The sequence below is a fragment of the Hakea prostrata genome, chromosome 3 (genome assembly GCF_041222555.1).
Source record: "Hakea prostrata isolate BN-2017 chromosome 3, UWA_Hpros_2, whole genome shotgun sequence".
Lineage (NCBI taxonomy): Eukaryota > Viridiplantae > Streptophyta > Magnoliopsida > Proteales > Proteaceae > Hakea > Hakea prostrata.
This window is the reverse complement of record NC_142602.1, coordinates 21,977,817-21,998,520: the sequence shown is the minus strand read 5'-3', so window position 1 is coordinate 21,998,520 and position 20,704 is coordinate 21,977,817. Positions and strand designations below refer to the sequence as shown.

The 20,704-nt window shown below is 35.7% G+C and overlaps 2 protein-coding genes across 2 annotated transcripts; both read right to left on the bottom strand.

Annotated features, from left to right (window-relative positions):
* Nucleotides 1–845: 845 nt before the first annotated feature.
* Nucleotides 846–4,594, bottom strand: LOC149021585 (IQ domain-containing protein IQM1-like). Its single transcript, XM_089149817.1, has 9 exons — nucleotides 4,469–4,594; nucleotides 3,837–4,329; nucleotides 3,618–3,732; nucleotides 3,427–3,492; nucleotides 3,045–3,133; nucleotides 2,593–2,680; nucleotides 2,268–2,498; nucleotides 1,864–1,965; nucleotides 846–1,684 (listed from the first exon to the last, which is right to left on the bottom strand). Exons 2-9 carry the CDS (start codon nucleotides 4,313–4,315, stop codon nucleotides 1,184–1,186), a joined length of 1,671 nt encoding a protein of 556 aa, XP_089005943.1. The 5' UTR covers nucleotides 4,316–4,329; nucleotides 4,469–4,594; the 3' UTR covers nucleotides 846–1,183.
* A 5,417-nt stretch (nucleotides 4,595–10,011) lies between these two features.
* LOC149021584 (IQ domain-containing protein IQM1-like) lies at nucleotides 10,012–12,382 on the bottom strand. The gene is made up of 7 exons (XM_089149818.1): nucleotides 12,158–12,382; nucleotides 11,594–12,005; nucleotides 11,384–11,486; nucleotides 11,194–11,259; nucleotides 10,802–10,890; nucleotides 10,389–10,476; nucleotides 10,012–10,288 (listed from the first exon to the last, which is right to left on the bottom strand). Exons 2-7 carry the CDS (start codon nucleotides 11,989–11,991, stop codon nucleotides 10,202–10,204), a joined length of 831 nt encoding a protein of 276 aa, XP_089005944.1. The 5' UTR covers nucleotides 11,992–12,005; nucleotides 12,158–12,382; the 3' UTR covers nucleotides 10,012–10,201.
* Between the last annotated feature and the right edge of the window lie 8,322 nt (nucleotides 12,383–20,704).

The following is a 20,704-nucleotide window of genomic DNA, read 5'->3' as shown; positions in this document are numbered from 1 at the left end:
TGTCCACAAACTCCATGCACTGAACCAGAGAAGAAATTTTAGTCGCAATGTGCCAAACGTACCACTATACATTTTGGCCTTCTAGCTTTTACCAAAGGAATCCGTAGCCGTACGTTGCACGTTGTACCTTATAGCCCATATGGGTATGCCCTATACTTGTCTAATCAGTCACCAACATCATAATTAAGTTCACCAACTCATTGCAATAGCATCTAGTGGATGAAGAGATTCTCTTTTACTATAAAATATGGAATGTGACAAAAGAAAATTTACCTTTCTTGTTGCAATTTTTAAAATAATAATTGCGTCGTTGGTAGCTTAGTCATAGTGGTTAATTTTTAAGTAGAATTTACAACTGTTCATACCTTTCAAATAAAGTCAATAAGGTACTACATAATATACGGTGGAGTTTTACTCTTGACATCCAAGAGATTTGAACTCTAATCTCCAACTTAAAATAGTTAATTTTTACTAACTAAATCACCCCTTAGGGTTAAGCCAATGATTTCAACAAAAAAAAATGAAGATGGCCTTAGAATTCTTGTATTGCACAATTGAGCCCATGGCCGGACAGACGGACACCATGAACGGTTGGACCCGAGGAAAGTTTGAACTCATGAACTCTATGAGTTATTTGGTACTTATTAACAAGGCGTTATTTACTAATAATAACATTTTTATCTTTCTTGAAAGAAAGGATCTTATATCAAGGATCATCAAACTCGATCTATCAATTTATTCTTTAGAATAGAAGAGAAATTGTATACAATCTTGTTCTTGACTTCCATAATATTAACTACTCAAAAAAGTAATTGGAAAAGATAAATTATTTTACAAAAAGGAAATTGAAAAAGAAAATTTTCTTCTTGAGACTTTATTGCCATTATATTAGAAAAAGAATAGCAAGATTTACAAAACAATAGTTACTTCACAAAGACTGAAAGAATGGGTTTAAAGCCCACTAAAAAGAACCAAAAAAAATTCAAGTGAAATGGAACATTAGCAGGGCGAATTGTTAAGCCCATGTTGGGTTAGCCCATCTTATCCTTGCTCTTTGTTTTGTTATCCACATTAAAGGCCTAAAAGAATAAAAAAATAAAGATGATCTCTTATCTCTCATGAGTGAAGTGTCAGTGCATGAGATGGGCCCTTGACACCCAACCAGATGATCCAATATTTAGCATTAACCAGCAACCTTTGGGCTGGGCCTTGGAGAAGGAATGGGTCCAAATGTATGAGGGCGAGATGGGCTGGGGAGACCCATGTAGGCCAGTCTTGGTGATAGCCGGACCTTTGGGCTGGGCCTTGGGGAAGGAATGGGGCCCCATCCCCTAACTGGACTTGGCGTAACCCTTGGTGAAAGGTTGACTTGCTCCAGTGCCCTAAATTGAAGCTCTGCCGGGTAATCTCTGACACACCCGATACGTGGCCCGGTTCCAGTGCTCCATTTGCATGACAAACGCTTACTCATGTCGAACACCTTTGTTTCCTCTACTTCTACTCCACCTTCCACTTCGCTGGCCCTTGCATCTCCACCCTTCGTTTCTTCCTCTTCTTCATCAGCAACCTTGGCAGTATCTTGGATGGTAGACTCAATTTCATCCGTTGATTTCGTTGACTCTGATGTAACTTCCTCATCTGTTCCAAGTACAGACGATGGGCAATCGTCATCTATTGCGTATCTCTGTCATCAAACAAAGTCAAAAACCAAAAAGTCAACACCTTGGAATTCTCAATTAACCCTGACTTCAATTTTTTCCATGCATAATTATGATGCAAAGTTACGTACGGTGTCCATTTTGGACTCGTGAGGAAACCCTAATGAGAAGAAGAGAAATATATGTAACAGTTAAATTGTAATACCTTGACATTGGTGAGATCTACTTCATGCTCTTGGAGGAAGGAGATGAATTCCTTGAAGTTCTCCTCCGTTGGGTGATAGTGCCCACTGTATGGCCATATAGCCTGCATGCATGTAGGAAAAATGTTAAAAGGAGTCAAAAGAAAATGAATAATTGAGTTGGGTTCATGGGTTGTGGTATCGAGTATTATATTAATCAGGTGATTTTAAATCATCTACGTCCGAGTAGGGCATTCATCCACTGGATGCGCTGCCTGTGGTACCTGGGTTGGTTACTGGGTACCACGGGAATGACATCCAACGGCCGAATGCATGGAGAACCGCCATTCCCGAACGCAGAGGATCTGTGTTATTATGTCCAATATGAATATGTATCGTCCAATCGTTATAGGAAGAAGTTAATTACCTCAAGAATGCCATTGTGTGCTACCATTCTTCCAGCGGCTGTGGTAGCAGCTCCAGATAGAAAGCTGGAATGTTGGAAGACACCTTTCTTTTTCTGGCCAACATACAATGACCTTGTAGTACTCAACACAAATATCCACTTGCACTGCTCATTTGTGTCCACAAGTGTTCCCTCTGTTTTGTAAACCAGCTTCCCATCCTCTACTATCACTTCATAAGCTTCTCTCTCTTTCTGTAATTTCAAAAATCCCACATTCAGTTAAAAAATAATAATAAGAAGAATGAAAAGGAAAGAAATAAGTAGGTTCAAAGTCACAATAACTTACTGGTCCAAGGTACTTGATGCATTGCTTTTGTAGTCTCCCTCTTGGACATTTTTCTAAGTTTATTTCTTTCCCATTCCCTATATCCAACCTTCATATATATCCAAAGAAAAGCCAGCTTTAGTCAACAATCAAACTCATGGTTTAATCTTTTGAACGTTGACATGCAATTCATATAATCTTTTAAAAATAGAAGTATTCAAATTCTCTATTCTTGAACGCAAAGAATAGTACTATTTTGATTTTCTTTGTAAGAACATTTAAGAAAAGAGTTTATCTTTAAACGCTAACAAAGTAGATTTATATTTAAAGATGACACGACGTCAAAATAAAATTATTTTTTAAAGATAAAAGGAATTAGAATATTCAAAACCATGGAACACATTTTCCATGCACAGTTATTGGTTGATGGGAAAATAATTAAAGAGTTTTCTTATTAGATGTAGCAAATATACCAGTAGAAGAAAGGTTGGGAACTCTCGCTGTTGAACCAAACGTCATAATACAAGTGTAAATTGTGTCCATAACGATGACGTGGATCGATCTGCAAAATAAACAAATATTTAGGATGAATATATTCATAGCAAAACAAAATAAATAAATAAAGTCAATTTAGGAGAGCAAGTTTTATACGTGATAAAGTGACAACAAAGACATCACTAGGAGTAGGAGATAAGGTTAGTTTGTTTGACTTGTCAATTGAGTGAATGGACAATAAGCCAGCAAATGTAGCGGGGAAAGGAAATGACCCGACAAGTGTTTGATGTATTGCCTTAAAGAGGTTTTAAAGTTTAACGATAAGACAAATAATTGAAGAGAAGGTACGTAAGCGCTTACAGCTTCAAGCCAATGTTGTAGCGCTAGCTTCTGAGCTTTCTCATCTTTAGATAAACCTTTTCCCACCTGCACCGTACAACACACTTTGATTAACAACCAGATGATTCGCATCCATCATTTTCGCAGAACCCAACTGGATATAAACAACAACAAAACCACAAGTTAAGATTTCCATTTTTGTTTTTCAATACCTTGGCAACTCTGGTCTTGGCCCTTGCCCACCGTGAACTAGCAGTTTCTGGTTTTTCAATGTCAAAGAACGACACAGAACTCCGCTTTAGAGCTGCAAAATCTAATGCCTTCCACCTGCAATAACTCATCCGTTAATACCCACCTAACCAAACAAATCAAAGGAAACAAAAAAAATTTAAAAAGAAGGGGCAAGTATTGGTAAGAAAAGGAAAACGAACCAGAGCTCTTCCACCAAGACAGCACAATCTGCAAGATTTCTTCTTGTCCTGTAACTCTTATATACTTTCTGAAGCTTAACTGCAGCAGCATCAAGCTCACTTACGGGCCTTGGAGAAACAAATAAAAATGGTTCTGGTCCAGGAAGAGAAATCTTTGGTTTCTGAATCCGAACAGAGTCATCTTCTTTGTTATTCCCTGAAGAAGCTAATTTAGCTTCCTCACTTCTTGAGACTAAATCTTTGAACGACACCATTGTTTCAAGTTTCCTGTTTTCAAGCTTCCCATTATTATAACTTATAGACTCTTCAATAACCATCTTATCAGACCCATCAGGTTTCAAAACAGTATCTAAATCTCCTCTCTTGAAGGAAACTGTTCTCATGATCATCTTCCTCTCGTTCCCGTCGAAGTTTATCGGCCTGATTGTAATTTTCTGAACATCGTTTTCCAAACGCAACTCCCTGTTTTTGAAGATCATACTTGTAAATCAAACTGCAGGAAACGGGGCAAGTAAGTATTAGCAGAAAAACCCAATTAATAGAGAAATCATTGGAACTTACGATCAATTAAAACTAATGAACAAATTAAGCAAGAGAAAAAAAGAAGAAGAAGATCAAGATTCTTCTTTTACCTGAAAACCCAGATAATTAAAACCAACAAGCTTCACGGAATATTCAAATAGAACTCACTAACAACCTTCACAAGATCTCCTGCTAAGAAATAATTTCCTAATGATGGTTTCTAGTTGCTTGTCCATAAGAATATTTATACGGTTTCGATTTAGAAAAATAAAGGTAGATGGCCAGTCAAAGCTCAGAAAGCGAAGTTAGAAGAGCGTAAAAGAAAATTGGATATTCCACTGGACGTGTGGACCTTCAAATACGTTTAACAGAGAAAGATAAGAGTAAGCATTCAAAATAATACTTAAATGTTGAACCGACGGTCTTCCAGTAAATTTCCTGCTAGAAATGGAAAGGTGGGATCAGACGAGGGATTTGAAGAATTCAAAATTCTTATGGTCAAGGAACTACAGTGGTGGGTTCTTCTTCGAACCTTCATCTAATCTAATTATCCACACTCTAGGCGAGAAGAGAAAGAATATTGAAATCAAAAGACGGGCGGTCAAAAATCAAAATATAAATAATTTGTTTAAATTCATGAAAATAATTGATAATATCCGTGTGATGTGGGAATGCTTAGGACAGTTCGCCCTCAAATTATTATTTCAGTCTTGACGTCTTGCCTCGTGCAAAAATTACTTTAAAAAATATTTTGGAATAATCTTTTCCATACGTTTTTACAAAAACTCTGTCATGCTCAGCTCACCAATGTCCAAGTTGCAATTTATTTGGTTAAATACTCAAATTCATGGTTTTAGTTAATGGTTTTTGTCCTCGTAATATGTAAATTTAATATACAAAAAGAACGAGATCATTGTTTAGTTGTGTAAAGCTTGAAAGTCTTCGCCAAAAACTTCAAGTGTCTAGAACTAAAACAAGTAGATACAACGGATCTACTTAAATAAATTGTTTTGTTATAATAGAGATTGCTTAATGACTTAATGTTATGAGCAATGTATCAATGCTTAAATCTATGATTAAACAATATCTGAGTGTTTGCCTTCTATTCTTAATTATCCTTGCATTTAATAAATGATGGAGATGCACAACTAGAAAGCTGGGACATCCTTCCACTTGATTATAATTTTGCTTTCACAAAAGTGGAAAGATGACTTTCATTGCCTAGCTTCCCCGTCCTTTTTACTTGAACCTGTTCTCTTTTCTCTCCCCTGTGTTTCTTATCTCTTCCTCTAAGTAAATAGCCTATGGGGGATGCTAGTATGGTGAAACACTAATGTGATGGAACAGCTTGAGGTGTCATGAGTTTCAAAGCCATTGAGAGCTATTGGGTTTTTGCAGGGATGTCTTTATTTTTACCAACCTCAGCTACATTGACTACTATCAACTTCATTTATGTAGACCTAAGACATTTATTAGGTTTATATTAGGTTCAAGGGAGAACTACAAGGGGTATTCAAACACGATGGGATGAAAAGAAGGGGGGTCATCTAATAATTTCTCTGCTTGTTGCCTAGCTTCCAAGACTTTATATGGGCTGGTGATTGGAGAACACTTTAAGCGTATTTTAGAAATTTGCAAAAGGTTGGTGGAGCTGTGGGTTCCTCTAGGAGCAGTTGATATCTCCATTATTGGTAGAGCTGGCTTTCGAGCTATATTTGCTTCTGAGAATAATAGAAATGAGATTCTTTCGATGTCATCATGGTGGGTGGACAGGCTGCTTCTTCATGTGGTTATGGATCTAATTCCAAAAAACAAAAATAGGGGTTCACTTCCTCCGATTGCAATTTGAGAGCAAATGAGGGGCATTCGTTTTGATTGCTTTGAATATGGGCTGATATTGAAGGCATCCAGTGAACTAGGGAAGGTGGTAGTGGTTCAAATGGACGTTGAAGCAATGAAGCTTTCGGAGGTATCAGCTCAAATTAAGTTGATGCATAATCGTAATCACCTAATTGGACTATATGTTCAACTAAAAAGTTGTGGGGATCATGACAACATATGATCATATAGCAAAAATTAGTGGAACCCAATCTAATGTTTGAAAGTGTTTTTAGTAAGATAATGTATTTTTCTCTTTCTATAATAAAAAATTAAAATTTGCTATCACAAGGCTGTCAACCAACAAATTTAAATAATTCACTTCTCCTTTGAATTTTTTTTCTTTTTAGTTGAAACTGTAAACTTCTCATTTGAATTCACAAATATCTCCGTATAGAACCCATGGTTTACCTATATCCATTTCTTAATAGATGTCTTTGGTATTGACCCCAATTACAGGTAGAATCAATAATGGAGTCGGCCTATAAATAAATAGAGATTGATTGGCAATTTTGACCAACCAATTCATAGATCATTGCTCGATTAATATCTTTTGTAGCATGTTTGCAGGTTGATCGCAATCAATAACTGAAACCTATTTAAAACTCTAAAACATTATAATTATGGATCGATAATCGATCAAAACATGCACCTCTTCCTAAAATGCTCACTAACAAAATGATATAAACAAATTAAAGTGATCAATAACCATACTAAGTTTGGGTTTATTATTAAAAATACATTTCCACACCCTCTACGGAGCTTAGGTTGTTGGATATGTTACTTGTTTAGTTTTAACACTTCAACGACTTAAATGAATACTTAATAATCAAAACAAAATAATATAACAAATTGAAATAGATCAAGTACGTGACATAAAAATGGTTATCATTGTAGTGGAGATGCGTATAATTAGGGGTTATACGTGGCAATGATTCTGTATCAATTTGTCCAAATTGACACATTATTTACTTTTTATGCTTATGTGTCAATTTGGACAAATTAGGTACATAATGGGTACTGAAATCTTGTATAGTGAGCACGAATGGACACTTTTCTCTCGCAAAATGGGCATAAAATCTTGGATGATATGTATAAAATGAACATGTTTCTTGTTTTATTAATAAAATAATAAAAATAAGTAAATATAATTAGTTAATCTACAGTTGTCAAGATACTACACTATAGAGCAGCAAAGCTAAGTCTAGCAACTCACATCCAACCCCATTGATTTCCACAATTAAGTCATTTGACATAGAGAACTATAGAACATGTTTTTTTTTTTTTTTTTAACCAAAAGAGCAAGAAGCTAAATATAAGTATTTAAACTTAAACAAAGGAGAAATCACTGACAGACTATTTAAATAGAAATGGTTTTCATCTATTTGATAAGAAGAAAATTAAAAACATGAATTCTGATTGAATCAAACCATCATAACCTAGAAACTTTCTAGGTACTTTTCCATTTTTGCTAAGGAATCACCTACAAAAATACATGTTAAAAATCAATCCAAAATAGTACATACTTAGAAAAACACCTGGATGAAAACATCAAAATAAAATTTCTAAGCTTTTTGAATGCATTAAAGCAAACCCGAGCCCAAACTACCCTTAGCTTCCGATTAGCTTCAAACTTTTGCATGTAATAAAATTTCTAGTTTATACATGTACCATCAAAAACATAGGCTTAGATTTGGGGTTTTATATTGCTCAGTTTGTAAAAAGCATCACCGCAAAATGATTCACAAGAAAAAATGTCAATTCAATAATGCATGCAAATGAAAATTATATTTTAAGGCAGCTCCATAGCACTTGAGATAAGTTTTTTTTTTCTTTCTGTACATACTACATTTTGCTTGACTATAGTTTAAATCAATTGGTGGACATAGTCTCATATAATTTAAAACAGACAACGCATGACTTATCTTTAATGGGGTGGATATGATAAATAATTTTGTCCACATTTTGCGGTTGTCAAATTCTAGTATGACCGGCCTGTCTATTTATTCAAAATTCCATCATTGATGAATGTGACTACAAATTACACAAAAATTATTTTCAGTGATTTATTCAAGTAACCCAGCTCAACTGAGTCAACATATCCCAACTAAGGGTGTCAATTTGGTACAATAGGGTACGGTAACCATACCCAAATTGTACCATACTGAATTTGTACGGTACAGTATGAAAACGGTATTTTTAAAAACAGTGCAGTACGTTTCGGTATAAAATTGGTACGGAAAAAGGCACAATTCGATATATGGTATGGTATAATTTCGATATGAAAAAACTCATTGTTCTAATCAAAGCATGATTTGTTCTTTCAATGGGTCTCTTTGTAACATAGTTCTTGTTTTTTTTTTTTTTTTTTTTTTTTTTGAGAAAAGAAACAGAAACTTCATTAAATAAAGGTTTTGCAGTTACACCATGAGCCATAGTCTTTACATAAGATGGTCCTATGTGATGACAGCCATAGTCTTGCTAATTTGTTGCTTAGATTACAGGCCTTAAGTTTGGTAGTTATAAGTAAAATATTTGTCAAAATAGGAAATAGAAAAGGAGGATAGATTTTGATCTAGTTTCCCCTGAATCAGATGTTCCATCATGTGTTTATCACACCAAATTTGTTGGAGTTGTATTTGCTTCACTTGTGTTGACTGTGTTACTTTCCAAATAGCTTGTAATTGATTTTCCAAGAGTTGTTCTTTTGAGAGCTCTTCCATTGAAAAGTTCTTGAATCTTTCCTTCTCACAGCAGTCCCACACTCCAATATTTGTCTCTTTCTAGTTCATCAAATAGCCTGCATACATAAGGATTGGTAAGTGCCCAAAATTATTTGATGTGTTTAAGCATTTAAAGGGTGGTGATTGTTGTTTTTTTTCCCCGTTATTCGTCCTATTTTGAGGGTGGAGTTGTAATTCTCCAATCCATCTATTGATACTAACAAGTACCTTTAGTGGGTTTGAGTTTTTGTTTCTATCCAAATGTAATAGCATGCAATACTAAAAATGGAAAAAACCACGTTTTAGTGTCTTTGTCATGGTCATGACGGGCTATAAATAAATTGCAGAGGTTAGTGAGAGAATTATTGTTTATGAATTCCGTTCGCAGTCCCAATGGTCCTGTTGACCAAATTCTCTTCGTCCAACTGCATGATAAAAAAAAATGTGCCATAAAGATTCTTTATTGTTATTGCAAAATTCACAGGTTGAATCTACTCCTGTCCATTTAGAGACTATAGCTTTCGTCGACAATCCTGCAGTCACAAGTCACCTGAAAAAGATTTTAAACTTTGGATGAATTGGTAGTTTGAAAAAGAATTTCCACCATCTAAAGTGAAGTGTCGGTGATTCATCGTTATTTAATTTTGACAAAGCTTTCCTGGCTAACTTAGCTATAAATTCACTCATCCTATTAGTAGACATTTTGAGTTCAAATTTTTCAGACCCTTAAAAATCAGCTTGTTTGTTTGTCCTGGCACACTAGATGAATTGGATCCTGGTACTTGCCTCATGGGTTTGGCGTGATCTCTTCATCACAAGATCTGAACTTGGTCTGCTATTCTAACAAATTATGATTCAAGCAAGCAAGAGCACAACAAGAGGCATGTGATACAACTTTTACACATTCAAATAGGTACTGACATTGAAACCTCCCATCTCCATCATTCTTCAACAAATGACGACACCATACACAGTGGTTGCCAAACTTTAATACATGAAAATTTATAGAATATTTGAACATAAAGATTTCATTAACAAGGTTAAACCATGAAATTAACTACCTAATTAAGAAAGCTCTGATAAATAACCATTAATAGAGATACAAAAGTATAGGTCCACCACTGAAGCTTCTGACAATTGGAACCCAATAAACAAATCGAAACTCTAATTAAACAAACCAATTTGTGATACATTGTCCGGATCTATTTTCAAATTCTTCTCTACAAAACATAAAGCATATCATTACTCATTTGTGTCCACAAGTGTTCCCTCTTCTTCGTAAACCAGATTCCCACCGTCTACTATCGCTTCATAAGCTTCCCTGTGCTTCTGCAATATCCAAAATCCCACATTCAATTAAAAATAAGAAGAAAAAGAAGAAGAATGAGAGAGAAACAAATAAGTAAGGTTCAAAGTAACAATAACTTACCAGTCCAAGGTACTTGAGGCATTGCTTTTGTAACTTCACTCTTGGACATTTTTCCAAGTTTATTTTTTTCCCATCCCCCACGTCCAACCTTCATATTTATCCAAAGAAAAGCCTTCAGTCAACAATCAAACTCATGGTTTAATCAAAATCTTCTATTCTCGAATGCAAAGAATAATACTATTTTGATTTTTCTTCCAAGAACATTTAAGAAAAGAGTTTATCTTTGAGTGCTTTCAAAGTAGATTTCTTCTAAATATATAATCACAGATCGTCGAAATAGTATTGTTTTTGCCCTCAAAGATAAAGGAATTGAACTCTTCAAAACCATGCATGGAACACATTTTCCATGCACAGTCATTGGTTGGTTTGGGGAAAATAAAGAGGTTTGTTTTTTTATTAGATGCAACAAATACCAGTAGAAGAAAGGTTGGGTACTCTCGCTGCTGCACCAAACTTCATAATACAAGAGTAAACTGGGTCCATAACGATGACGTGGATCGATCTGCAAAATAAACAAATATTTAGAATGAAAAGATTAATAGTAAAATAAAATAAATAAATAGAGTAAATATGGGAGAGTAAATTTTATACGTGATAGAGTGACAACAAAGACATCACTAGGAGTAGGAGATAAGGTTAGTTTGTTTGACTTGTCAACACAGTGAACGGACAATAAGCCAGCAATAACAAGGCAAATGTAGCGGAGAAAAGAAAATGCTCGACGAGTGTTTGATGTTTTGCCTCAATGACGTTTTAATTTTTAACGAAGGACAAATAATTGAAGAGAAAGTACGTAAGCGCTTACAGCTCCAAGCCAATATCGTGGCGCTAGCTGCTGAGCGTTCTCATCTTCAGACAAACCCATTTCCACCTGCACCGTACAACCACGCTTTGATTAACAATTTTGATGATTCACGTCCATCATTTTCGCAGAACCCAACTGGATATAAACAACAAAACCATAAGTTAAGATTTCCATTTTTATTTTTCAATACCTCGGCAACTCTGGTCTTGGCCCTTGCCGACGGTGAACTAGGAGCTTCTGGTCTTTCAATGTCAGAACTCCGCTTCAGAGCTGCATCATGTAATGACTGCCACCTGCAATAACTCATCCGTTAATACCCACCAAACCAAACCAAACCAAACAAATGAAAAGAAACAAATCTTAAAAAATGGGTAATGTTGGTAAGAAAAGGAAGACGAACCAGAGCTCTTCCACCACGACAGCAGTATCTGCAAGCCTTCTTCTTGTCCTGTAACTCTTATATACTTTCTGAATATTAACTGCAGCAGCATCAAGCTCACTTAGGGGCCTTGGAGAAACAAATAAAAATGGTTCTGGTTCAGGAAGAGAAATCTTTGGTTTCTGAATCCGAACAGAGTCATCGTCTTTGTTGTCACTTGAAGAAGCTAAATCAGCTTCCTCACTTCTTGAGACTAAATCTTTGAACGACACCGTTGTTTCAACTTTCCTGTTTTCAAGCTTCCCATTATTATAACTTATACACTCTTCAATAACCATCTTATCAGACCCATCAGGTTTCAAAACAGTATCGAAGTGAACATCGTTTTCCAAAGGCAAATCACTGTTTTTGAAGTTCATACTTCTAAATCAAACTGCAGGAAACAGGGCAAGAAAATATTAGCAGAAAAACCTAATTAATCAGAGAAATCATTGGAACCCACGATCAATTAAAACTAATGAACAAATAAAGTCCACCCAACAAACAGCAAGAAGAGAAAGAAAAAGATTAAGATTCTTCTTTTACCTGAAAACCCAGATAAAACCAGCAAGCTTCACGGAATACTCAAATAGAACTAACTAACAACCTTCAAAAGATCTCCTGCTAAGAAAGAATTGCCTAATGATGCTTTCTAGTTCCTTGCATACAAGAATATTTATCCGGTTTCAGCTCAGAAAAATAAAGGTAGGTGGCCAGTCAGAACAAGTGAACTTAGAATAGAGGAAAAGAAAATTGGATATTCATGTGTTGACGGAGGCGGACCTACATTGACACTGGAAGGGCCACTTTACCTTTAATAGTGAAAGATAAGAGTAGGCAATTAAAAGAATATTTATTGAACCGACGGTCTTCTGGGAAATTTCCTGCTAAAAATGAAAAAGTGGAATCAGACGAGGGATTTGAAGAATTCAAAGCTTAAAAAGCAGAGATGTTTTTAACAGAATTAAAAATTCTTATGGTCAAGGAACTACAGTGGTGGGTTCTTCTTCGATCCTTCCTCTAATATTGAAATCAAAAGACTGGCGGTCACAAATAAAAATATAAATAATTTCTTTAAATTCTTGACAATAATTGATATACCCATGTCAAGTATGAATGCTTGGACTGTTCGCCCTCAAATTATTATTTCAGTCCTGACGTCTTCCCTTGTGCAAAAATTACTTTAAAAAATATTTTGGAATAATTTTTTCCTTACATGCTTACAAAAACTGTCATGTCACCAATGTCCAACTTGCAATTTATTTGGTTAAATACTCAAACTCATGGTTTTAGTTCATCATATTCATCTTGATATTATATAAATTTAGCATATAAAAAGAACGAGATCATTGTTTAGTCGTTTAAAACTTGAAAATCTTCACCAAAAAAACTTCAGAATCTAGGACGAGTAGATACAATGGATCTACTTAAATAAATTGTGTTGTTATAATAGAGATTGATTTATGTTATGACCAATTCAATTGATTCAAGTTAGATAAGATGATATCAATACTTACAATTATGATTAAGCAATGTTCAAGTGTTCATCCACTTGATTATAAATTTGCTGTCAGCCAACAAATTGGAATAATTCATTTTTCCTTTGACTTGTTTTTTGGGTGCAACTTCTTGTTTGAATTCACAAATATCTCCTTGTACAGAATCCATGATTTACCTATATCCATGTCCTAATAAATGTCTTGGTATGGCCTCAATTACAGGAAGAGTCAATAATGGAGTTTGGCTGTAAATAAAATAGACATTGATTGGTACCTTTGACCGACCAATTCATAGATTATTGCTGGATTAATGTCATTTGAAAACTTGTTTGCAGGTTGATCACAGACAATAACTGAAGCCTAATTAAAACTCTAAAATATTATATTTATGGATCAATCAAGATAATTGATCGAAACATGCACCTCTTTCTCAAATGCTCACAAACAAAATGATATAAACAAATTTAAGTGATCAAAAAAAGAGCAAATTGCACTAGCACCTCAAAATAGAGGCCTTAAAACATTGACATATCATAGAGCAGCAAAGCTAAGTCTAGTAGCGCACATCCAACCCCTTTGGTTTCCACAATTATGTCATTTGATACATAGAACTATACAGAACTCCAAAGGCCTTTTTTTTTTTTTTAATTATAAATAAAACCAAAAGAAATCACCAACAGATTCATCTATATAAAAAAAATGATTTCCATCTATTTGCTAAGAAGAAAATTAACAACATGAATCCTGATGGAATCCAACCATCATACCCTAAAAATTTTCTAGGTGTTTTTTCATTTCAGCTAAAGATTCACCTACAAAAACACATGTTAAATCAATAAAAAAAAAATATTCATACTCAGAAAAATATTCGATAAAACATCAAAATAAAATTTATAGTCTTTTTGAATGCATTTAAGCAAACCCAAGCCCCAATTACACTTAGCTTCCAATTAGCTTCAAACTTTTACATGTAATAAAATTTCTAGTTTATACTTGTACCACAAAAAAAACACAGGCCTAGATTTGGGGTTTTGTATTCCTAGTTTGTAGAAAGCATCACTTGCATTATTGGCCAAGCCTTGATATTGGATACAGTGCAACAACATTGGCCAATACATTACCCTGCAAAATGATTCACAAGAAAAAACGTCAATTCAATAATGCATGCAAATGAAAATGATCTTTTAAGACAGTTCCATAGCACTTGGGATAAGTCTTTTTTTTCTTCTGTGTGTATATTACATTTTTTTTGACTATATTTTAAATCAATTGGTGAACATAGTCTCATATAATTTAAAACATACAATGCATGACATCTTTAATGAGGTGGATCTAATAAATAATTTTATTTGTATTTTGCGGTTGTCAAATTCTAGTATAACCTGTCTATTTATTCAAAATTCCATCATTAACGATACTTGTGACTACAAATTACACAAAAAATTATTCCAGTAACCCAGCTCAACTGAGTCGACATATCCCAACTAAGGGTGTCAGTTCGATATGGTACGGTACCAAATTTCAAAACCTCATACCGAAATTGTACTGTACCGAATTTGTACGCTACGATATGAAAACGGTATTTTTAAAAACAATGCTGTACAGTTTTGATATAAATTTGGTATGAAAAAATGCACAAAATCACACATATTTAATGAAACTTTGAAAAGGGATAGGGTGAGAAAGTTTGTTTGTAGTATGCCACGTCAACAAACAAACTTTCTGCCAATGCAGTGTTGATTGAGTGGTAAAGATCTATGCTTCTTAAAAAAAACAAACAAACAAACTTTCTTAAATTAAAGAGGTTTATCTGCCAACTTTTCACTTCATCAGTTAACTGAAAAACCACACTTTGAGATTTTATGAAAATTTTTTATTTTTCAAACTTGTTTTCATCCTTTTTTTTCTTACCCCACTTCAGATTCAACAAACTAATGTTGATTCAATCATAAGTTTACCTCCCTAGTGAATTTTTTTCAAATGTTTTTGCCCTGATGATTCAGACCACTCCATGTGGTAGAAAACAGCCAACCTCTTATCAACATATCTGAACCCTAACCAAACCCAAGCCCAAAGCTACAGGTGGTTCTCCCCAGAGTTTTGAAGGAATGATCTAATAGACAGTGTCTTCCAAATGAATCAATTTGCCAGATGTGCTAGAGGATTTCTCTTCTTTCCCATACTTCTTTTCTTCTTCCATCTTGCTCTTCATGCAGTTGTCTTCCTAAGAAAATAGAAGGGGGAGAGGCAACTTGAGCCTCACCTTGCCTGTTCTCCACCAAACATTAAATGAAGATGAGTTGCAGGTGTTCTTGCCTTGGGAAGAATTGCTCTCCAGCTCCAAAATGTGGCTCCGATGATGGGTTTCCCACTGCAAAAGAACACAGCTTGATTGACATACTAGCATAACCATCTGTTGCCTCTCTTTTGGTTCTTCTGATGGTAAATTTGTTGCAACACGAAGCAGCCGATGGTTTCACCTTGGACCCTGGACGGACGAAGAAGATGACGAAGATGCCTCAACCAAGGATTGACTCCAGCTGCCGCAGAGTTTTCCTTGGTTTCTTTTTTGTAAATTTAAAAAATTAAAAAATATTTAGTATAAAAAAGTAGAAGTTATATTTACAACTAAACCCTATACTTTTAATTACAACTGTCTAATACACGTAGCAAAATCTGGGGCGTCCGTTGCTGGCAGCAACGGCTGCCGCAAATAAAAATCCACTGAATGATTAGTAGAATGGAGGTTGTAATCTGAGATTAGGTTGGTGAAGATCATGGTTGCTTATGAGCTAACAACCAAACTTAAAACAAGAAAATAGTATAAAATACATTTTAGTTACACATACATATCCAAACAAGCTAGGAAACACTTTGTTAATCTCAAACCCGAAAATACAATTTCAAATAAGTTGCACAGAAATCAAAGGCAAAGGAGAGGAAGTATAGTGCAAAGAAATCATGAGAGAGAGATGAAGAGTGGGCAAAATAGAGTCTCAAATCCTACATGCGATCAATTGAGAGTTTGAACTCAATGGACGCACAAACAAAAGTTGTACCAAATACCCAATTCAGCACATTGTCCTTGAACCAACATGGTTATTTTTGACTAGATTACCATACAAGTGTTTTTGCTAATTCTATGCCAAAATGAACAAATGGCATAAAGTAATTGTACTGGAAGCATTACCATACAATCCCTTACTTTTACATAATTTGAAGCCTATTTTCTCAAAAGGGTAACTTTCTTTTCCCCTGCTCCTCAACTTTGTCCTTGCATGAGCCCCTTTTTCCCATCTCCTTCCATTCTAGGAATTAATCCAATAAAAAAAAAATTTGATAAATAACTCTAAACCATACCACACTGCACTTCTGAAGGAACATGTGTTCTATTGTTAAAGCATGATTAAGTTTTTAGCCACGTGGAAATGAAGGTTGAAGCAACTCGGAGTTGACAAGATCAGGGCCTACTTGGGAAATTCCCTGGGATGGCTAATTCAAGTATTCAACAAAGTTCATGCGCGTGGCACCACTAGACGTGACACGGACGGCTAAGATCACTCTTTTCACAGACAGCGTTCGGACGGCTGAGATCTCGTCTTTATCGCAACCCGCTCCCACTACCAAAAAAGCAAAACTACCTTTTTTGACAGTTTTTTAAGGTCTGAGGAGTCGCGTTTGCTTGGAAATTGGATACCCTACCGGACCGTAGAAATCGAGTGTGAACCGCGTGCTTGAGACTCCAATAATGGCGGAATCAAAACCAGAGGGAAATGATTCTCCTTTAGGTACCTTTTGTCTTTTTGATTCTTGAATGTGTTTTTCTGTATCATTTTGCAGTGTTCACAACGGAAAATGGGAAAGGGTTAGCAGATTGGATTGGGCAAAAGTGACACGCAGTTTTTGGCTGCTGAAGAGAGATTCCCAGAACACATTATTGCCATTGGCTTATTGGGTTTCTGTGCTTGTAATACCCTCCTCTATTTTCTATGGCGCTTTCATGGCCGGGATCAGGAAAACAAAAACACTCATCCCACATCCTACCGCCCCCTTTTTTTTTTCCTACAGGAAAGAAGCTTTTTGAGTGATATAAATTTGTTGATCAGCAGTGTTAATTTTTTCTTAAAGTATTAATTGTTAATGATGTTGTTGTTGTTATTTACCTAATGGGAGCTGGTTGTTTTTGGGATGGATTCATTTGAAGGGTTGAATGAAGTTTTAATCTAGAGTATGTTTTCTGAATGGCAGAGAAAAATGTGAAAGCACCCAATTTAATTGAAAGATCAAAGGAAGAGATTGAATCAATTGTGCATCACACTGAAAGATCACCTCACCATCACAAGGAAAGTCATGGTAGAAGTGATGACATTGATGAGAACACCCCAATAAGTGAAGTCAAAGGTCCAAGTGTGTTTGAACGGGCTAAGGAAGAGATCCAGGCCATCGTCGAAACTATTATTCACCCACACAAGGAATCTAATGGCCACAATCATACCTCCAAGAAGGAAGGCTGAACATGGGCCTCCATGGGATGAAAGTTCGAGAAACTCTGCTATCCTTGGTGTAAGAAGTCGAGTTGCCATTAATCATTTATGGAGGTTAGGTTGTGTTCTTGCACTTTTCAGTTTCTAAGTAGATTGTGGAACAGAGATGCCCATGGACTACCTCAAGAATCTACAGAGTGATGTTTTTTAGTTTCTGTTGTATGGAACTTGTGTTTGATTGTATGCTGTATTACTGTTTGTATTAATATACAAGTGAACTAGCTTCGCTGGTTGAGGGAAGCACACATTGAAGATTGCTAGCATGAGTGCCTTTTGAGGGGGAAGATTATGACCTGAATTGATTCAATCAGGTGAGGGTTTGGGAAGGGAATGGTAAATAATGCTTCTGCAATTTTAATTGGGTTTGTATGGCACCCATCTAGTTATTGGATGTTCTAAACACTAGCAAGTACTTGTTCCTGGGAATGGAAAGTGTGTTTCTCATAGAATAGATAGCATAAATTTTACAGGGATTCATGTAATGGCATATTTGTATTGATTGGTAAAATGCCCCCACTAGGTTATCTGAAAGCTCCAAATAGTGAGGAGCTGACTCTCCTCAGGGAAAAAAGTTTGTATTGAAAGAAAAGGGCAACAAAATCACACAAACACTTATATCTACACCCTGTATCATATACAATTCATTTGAGAGAATGCCATCCCATATCCTGGGGGCAGAGGCTGCAGCCCCAAGATAGCAGATGAGATTCTAACATTACTCTAACCAAAAATCCCCCCCCCCCCTCCTCCATTCAGGAGTTGGGGGAGAAAGGGACTAAACTAAATGGCTTTTGTTCAGTGGTTTGGAAATATATGCAATAGCCAGTGACTTGATGTGGGTCTCAGTTGGTCTCTTCATCATTCACATGAAGAGAAGGAAGTCATGCAAAGAAGAAACCTTGCATTACAGACACCTAGTTTGATTATGGAATCTTCCAGGAACTTGCCAAGGTTTGCAGGGTGAGGCTTTGTCTATCTCATGTTATTAAAAACCTAGATATATATGCTATGTTCAGTTTCCTTAATAAGGTTACTGCTGTAGAAAAGTATGTCTCATTTCCGTTCAGCATCATATATAATGAAGCAGCTTTTACAGTGACAGATCTCAGTCATTGACTTATCAAAAAGCTTAATCTTAGATTTAGCATGTGAATTGTGATACTACTGTTGGTGTCATCCATTTGGCATAGATCTAAAATTTGGATTTAATTGTAATTTTTGTTTACATAAAAAAGTTTGTAATTTGGTTTTGGCCAGCTCAGTTAAGAAGTCAAGAAATCAACCAAAACCACAATCACAAAAGAACTTCTTCCTTCTTTCATAATTCAGGAGAAACCAATAAAACGGATTCAGGAACTCAGATTCAACTGAAACTCTTGTAGAAGGCTCTATCTTAAGGACAGAATTATATATCAAAAGCTTTGGAAAATTCAACAGTTGGGATGAGATCAGAAGAATCAAACAGTAATTAGGAATTCCTTTTAAATAATTTCAGAACCAGAACATGGAGAAACCAATGGTTATCAGCACAACTCAGAGGCTCAAAGAAAAGTAGCCCTGGTTGAATTGGCCGGAGAAACCAATGGTTATCAGCACAACTCAGAAAGTGCTCAGAGAAAAAGTAGACCCTGGATTGTATAATTTTAGAGCCGGAACTTGGAGAAACCAATGATTTATCAAGCACAACTCAGAAATGGCTCAAAAATAGTGGAGCCTGGTTGAGACTTGAGAGTCTTATCCCATTTGGTTGAACGCATTTTGAATGTTTCTTGTGTTGTGTTCTATGAGAACAAATTGGGACAGAAATACATTTGGTAAATCTGTTTTGTTCTTGGAGGTCGATTGATCATTGCTACTACACCTGAGGGGTGAAGGGAGGTTTGCCTGAATATTAAAAATTTTTGAAATGGAATCAGCTCATCCTAGGAAAACTGCCTCTCCCCTGGGACTCTTCTTGTGCTGAAGCCTTTGGCACTGGGTTGTCCCTTATTTTAATCAGACCATCCTGGTGTTAGCTGAAGATTTCAACTAGCCAGGAAGAAGAGTGGGAAGAAATCTTGTTTTTGATACAACTGAAGCAAGGGTAGAGACATATGTTACTACCCCCTACATTTCCTCCCCCCCCCCCCCCTTTTTTTTCTTCTGCCACACTCACATACAAAAGAACAAGATTACAGCATTAATGCCTCTGTTGTGTTGCTCCACACTATCCTTGATATCCCTATGTAGTTGTGTATGAAGGAGCGCAAGCGGATCTTGGAGGACCTGCAATGGAAAGAGCTGTCATTGTGTTCCAGCCTGAGAAGAAAGTATGGCTTTTAGTGATATTAGATTGATGAAGCACAAATTCACCTTTTAAATATGAATGGGTATAATTGTGGATTTTTAAGGATATGTTTGTTAGATTTGTTGAAACACTTGTGGATTTTAACCATATTTTCTTGTTTTGCTATTGAATTATAAGTCTGTTTTTACTATTTAGGATGTAAGATGATATTCTTATTATATGTAATTAGATATAATAATCATATAAAGGTGGAAGTCTTGGTTTGCCTTTTTTCAAACGTTGAAGTTGAATTCAAGAAACAAATCTGTGTCAACAAACATTGTTCTTCTAGCAAAGAACATTCTCACAGAACCAAATTGAAAAAGAACAATCTGTGTCAACAACATTCTCATGGAAGAGAACCGCTACCAAATGTGGCCTAATTGATGCACAGCTACTGATCAGTAACTAAGATATGCTAGAATTAACCCAACAGCAACTAAAAATCAAAAGAAGAAAGCGTATGCTGGGTCTAATAATCTAAAGAAGAAGAAGATATAAGAGAGGAAAAGGATCTGATAAAAGGATAACAAAACAATAGACCATTATCCCAACAAAATTGAAGTCGATTACATGGATCCCTCCTCTTCAATCAGTTGTATTTAAAATTAGATAAGATATGAGGCCTAAGCTATGCATATCTTTCCTGCACCATTTCTCCTAGGTTTTTTTTTTCTAAGCAGGCCCCTGGCTGTTGAGTTCCTTGAATCTGATGCAAATCACT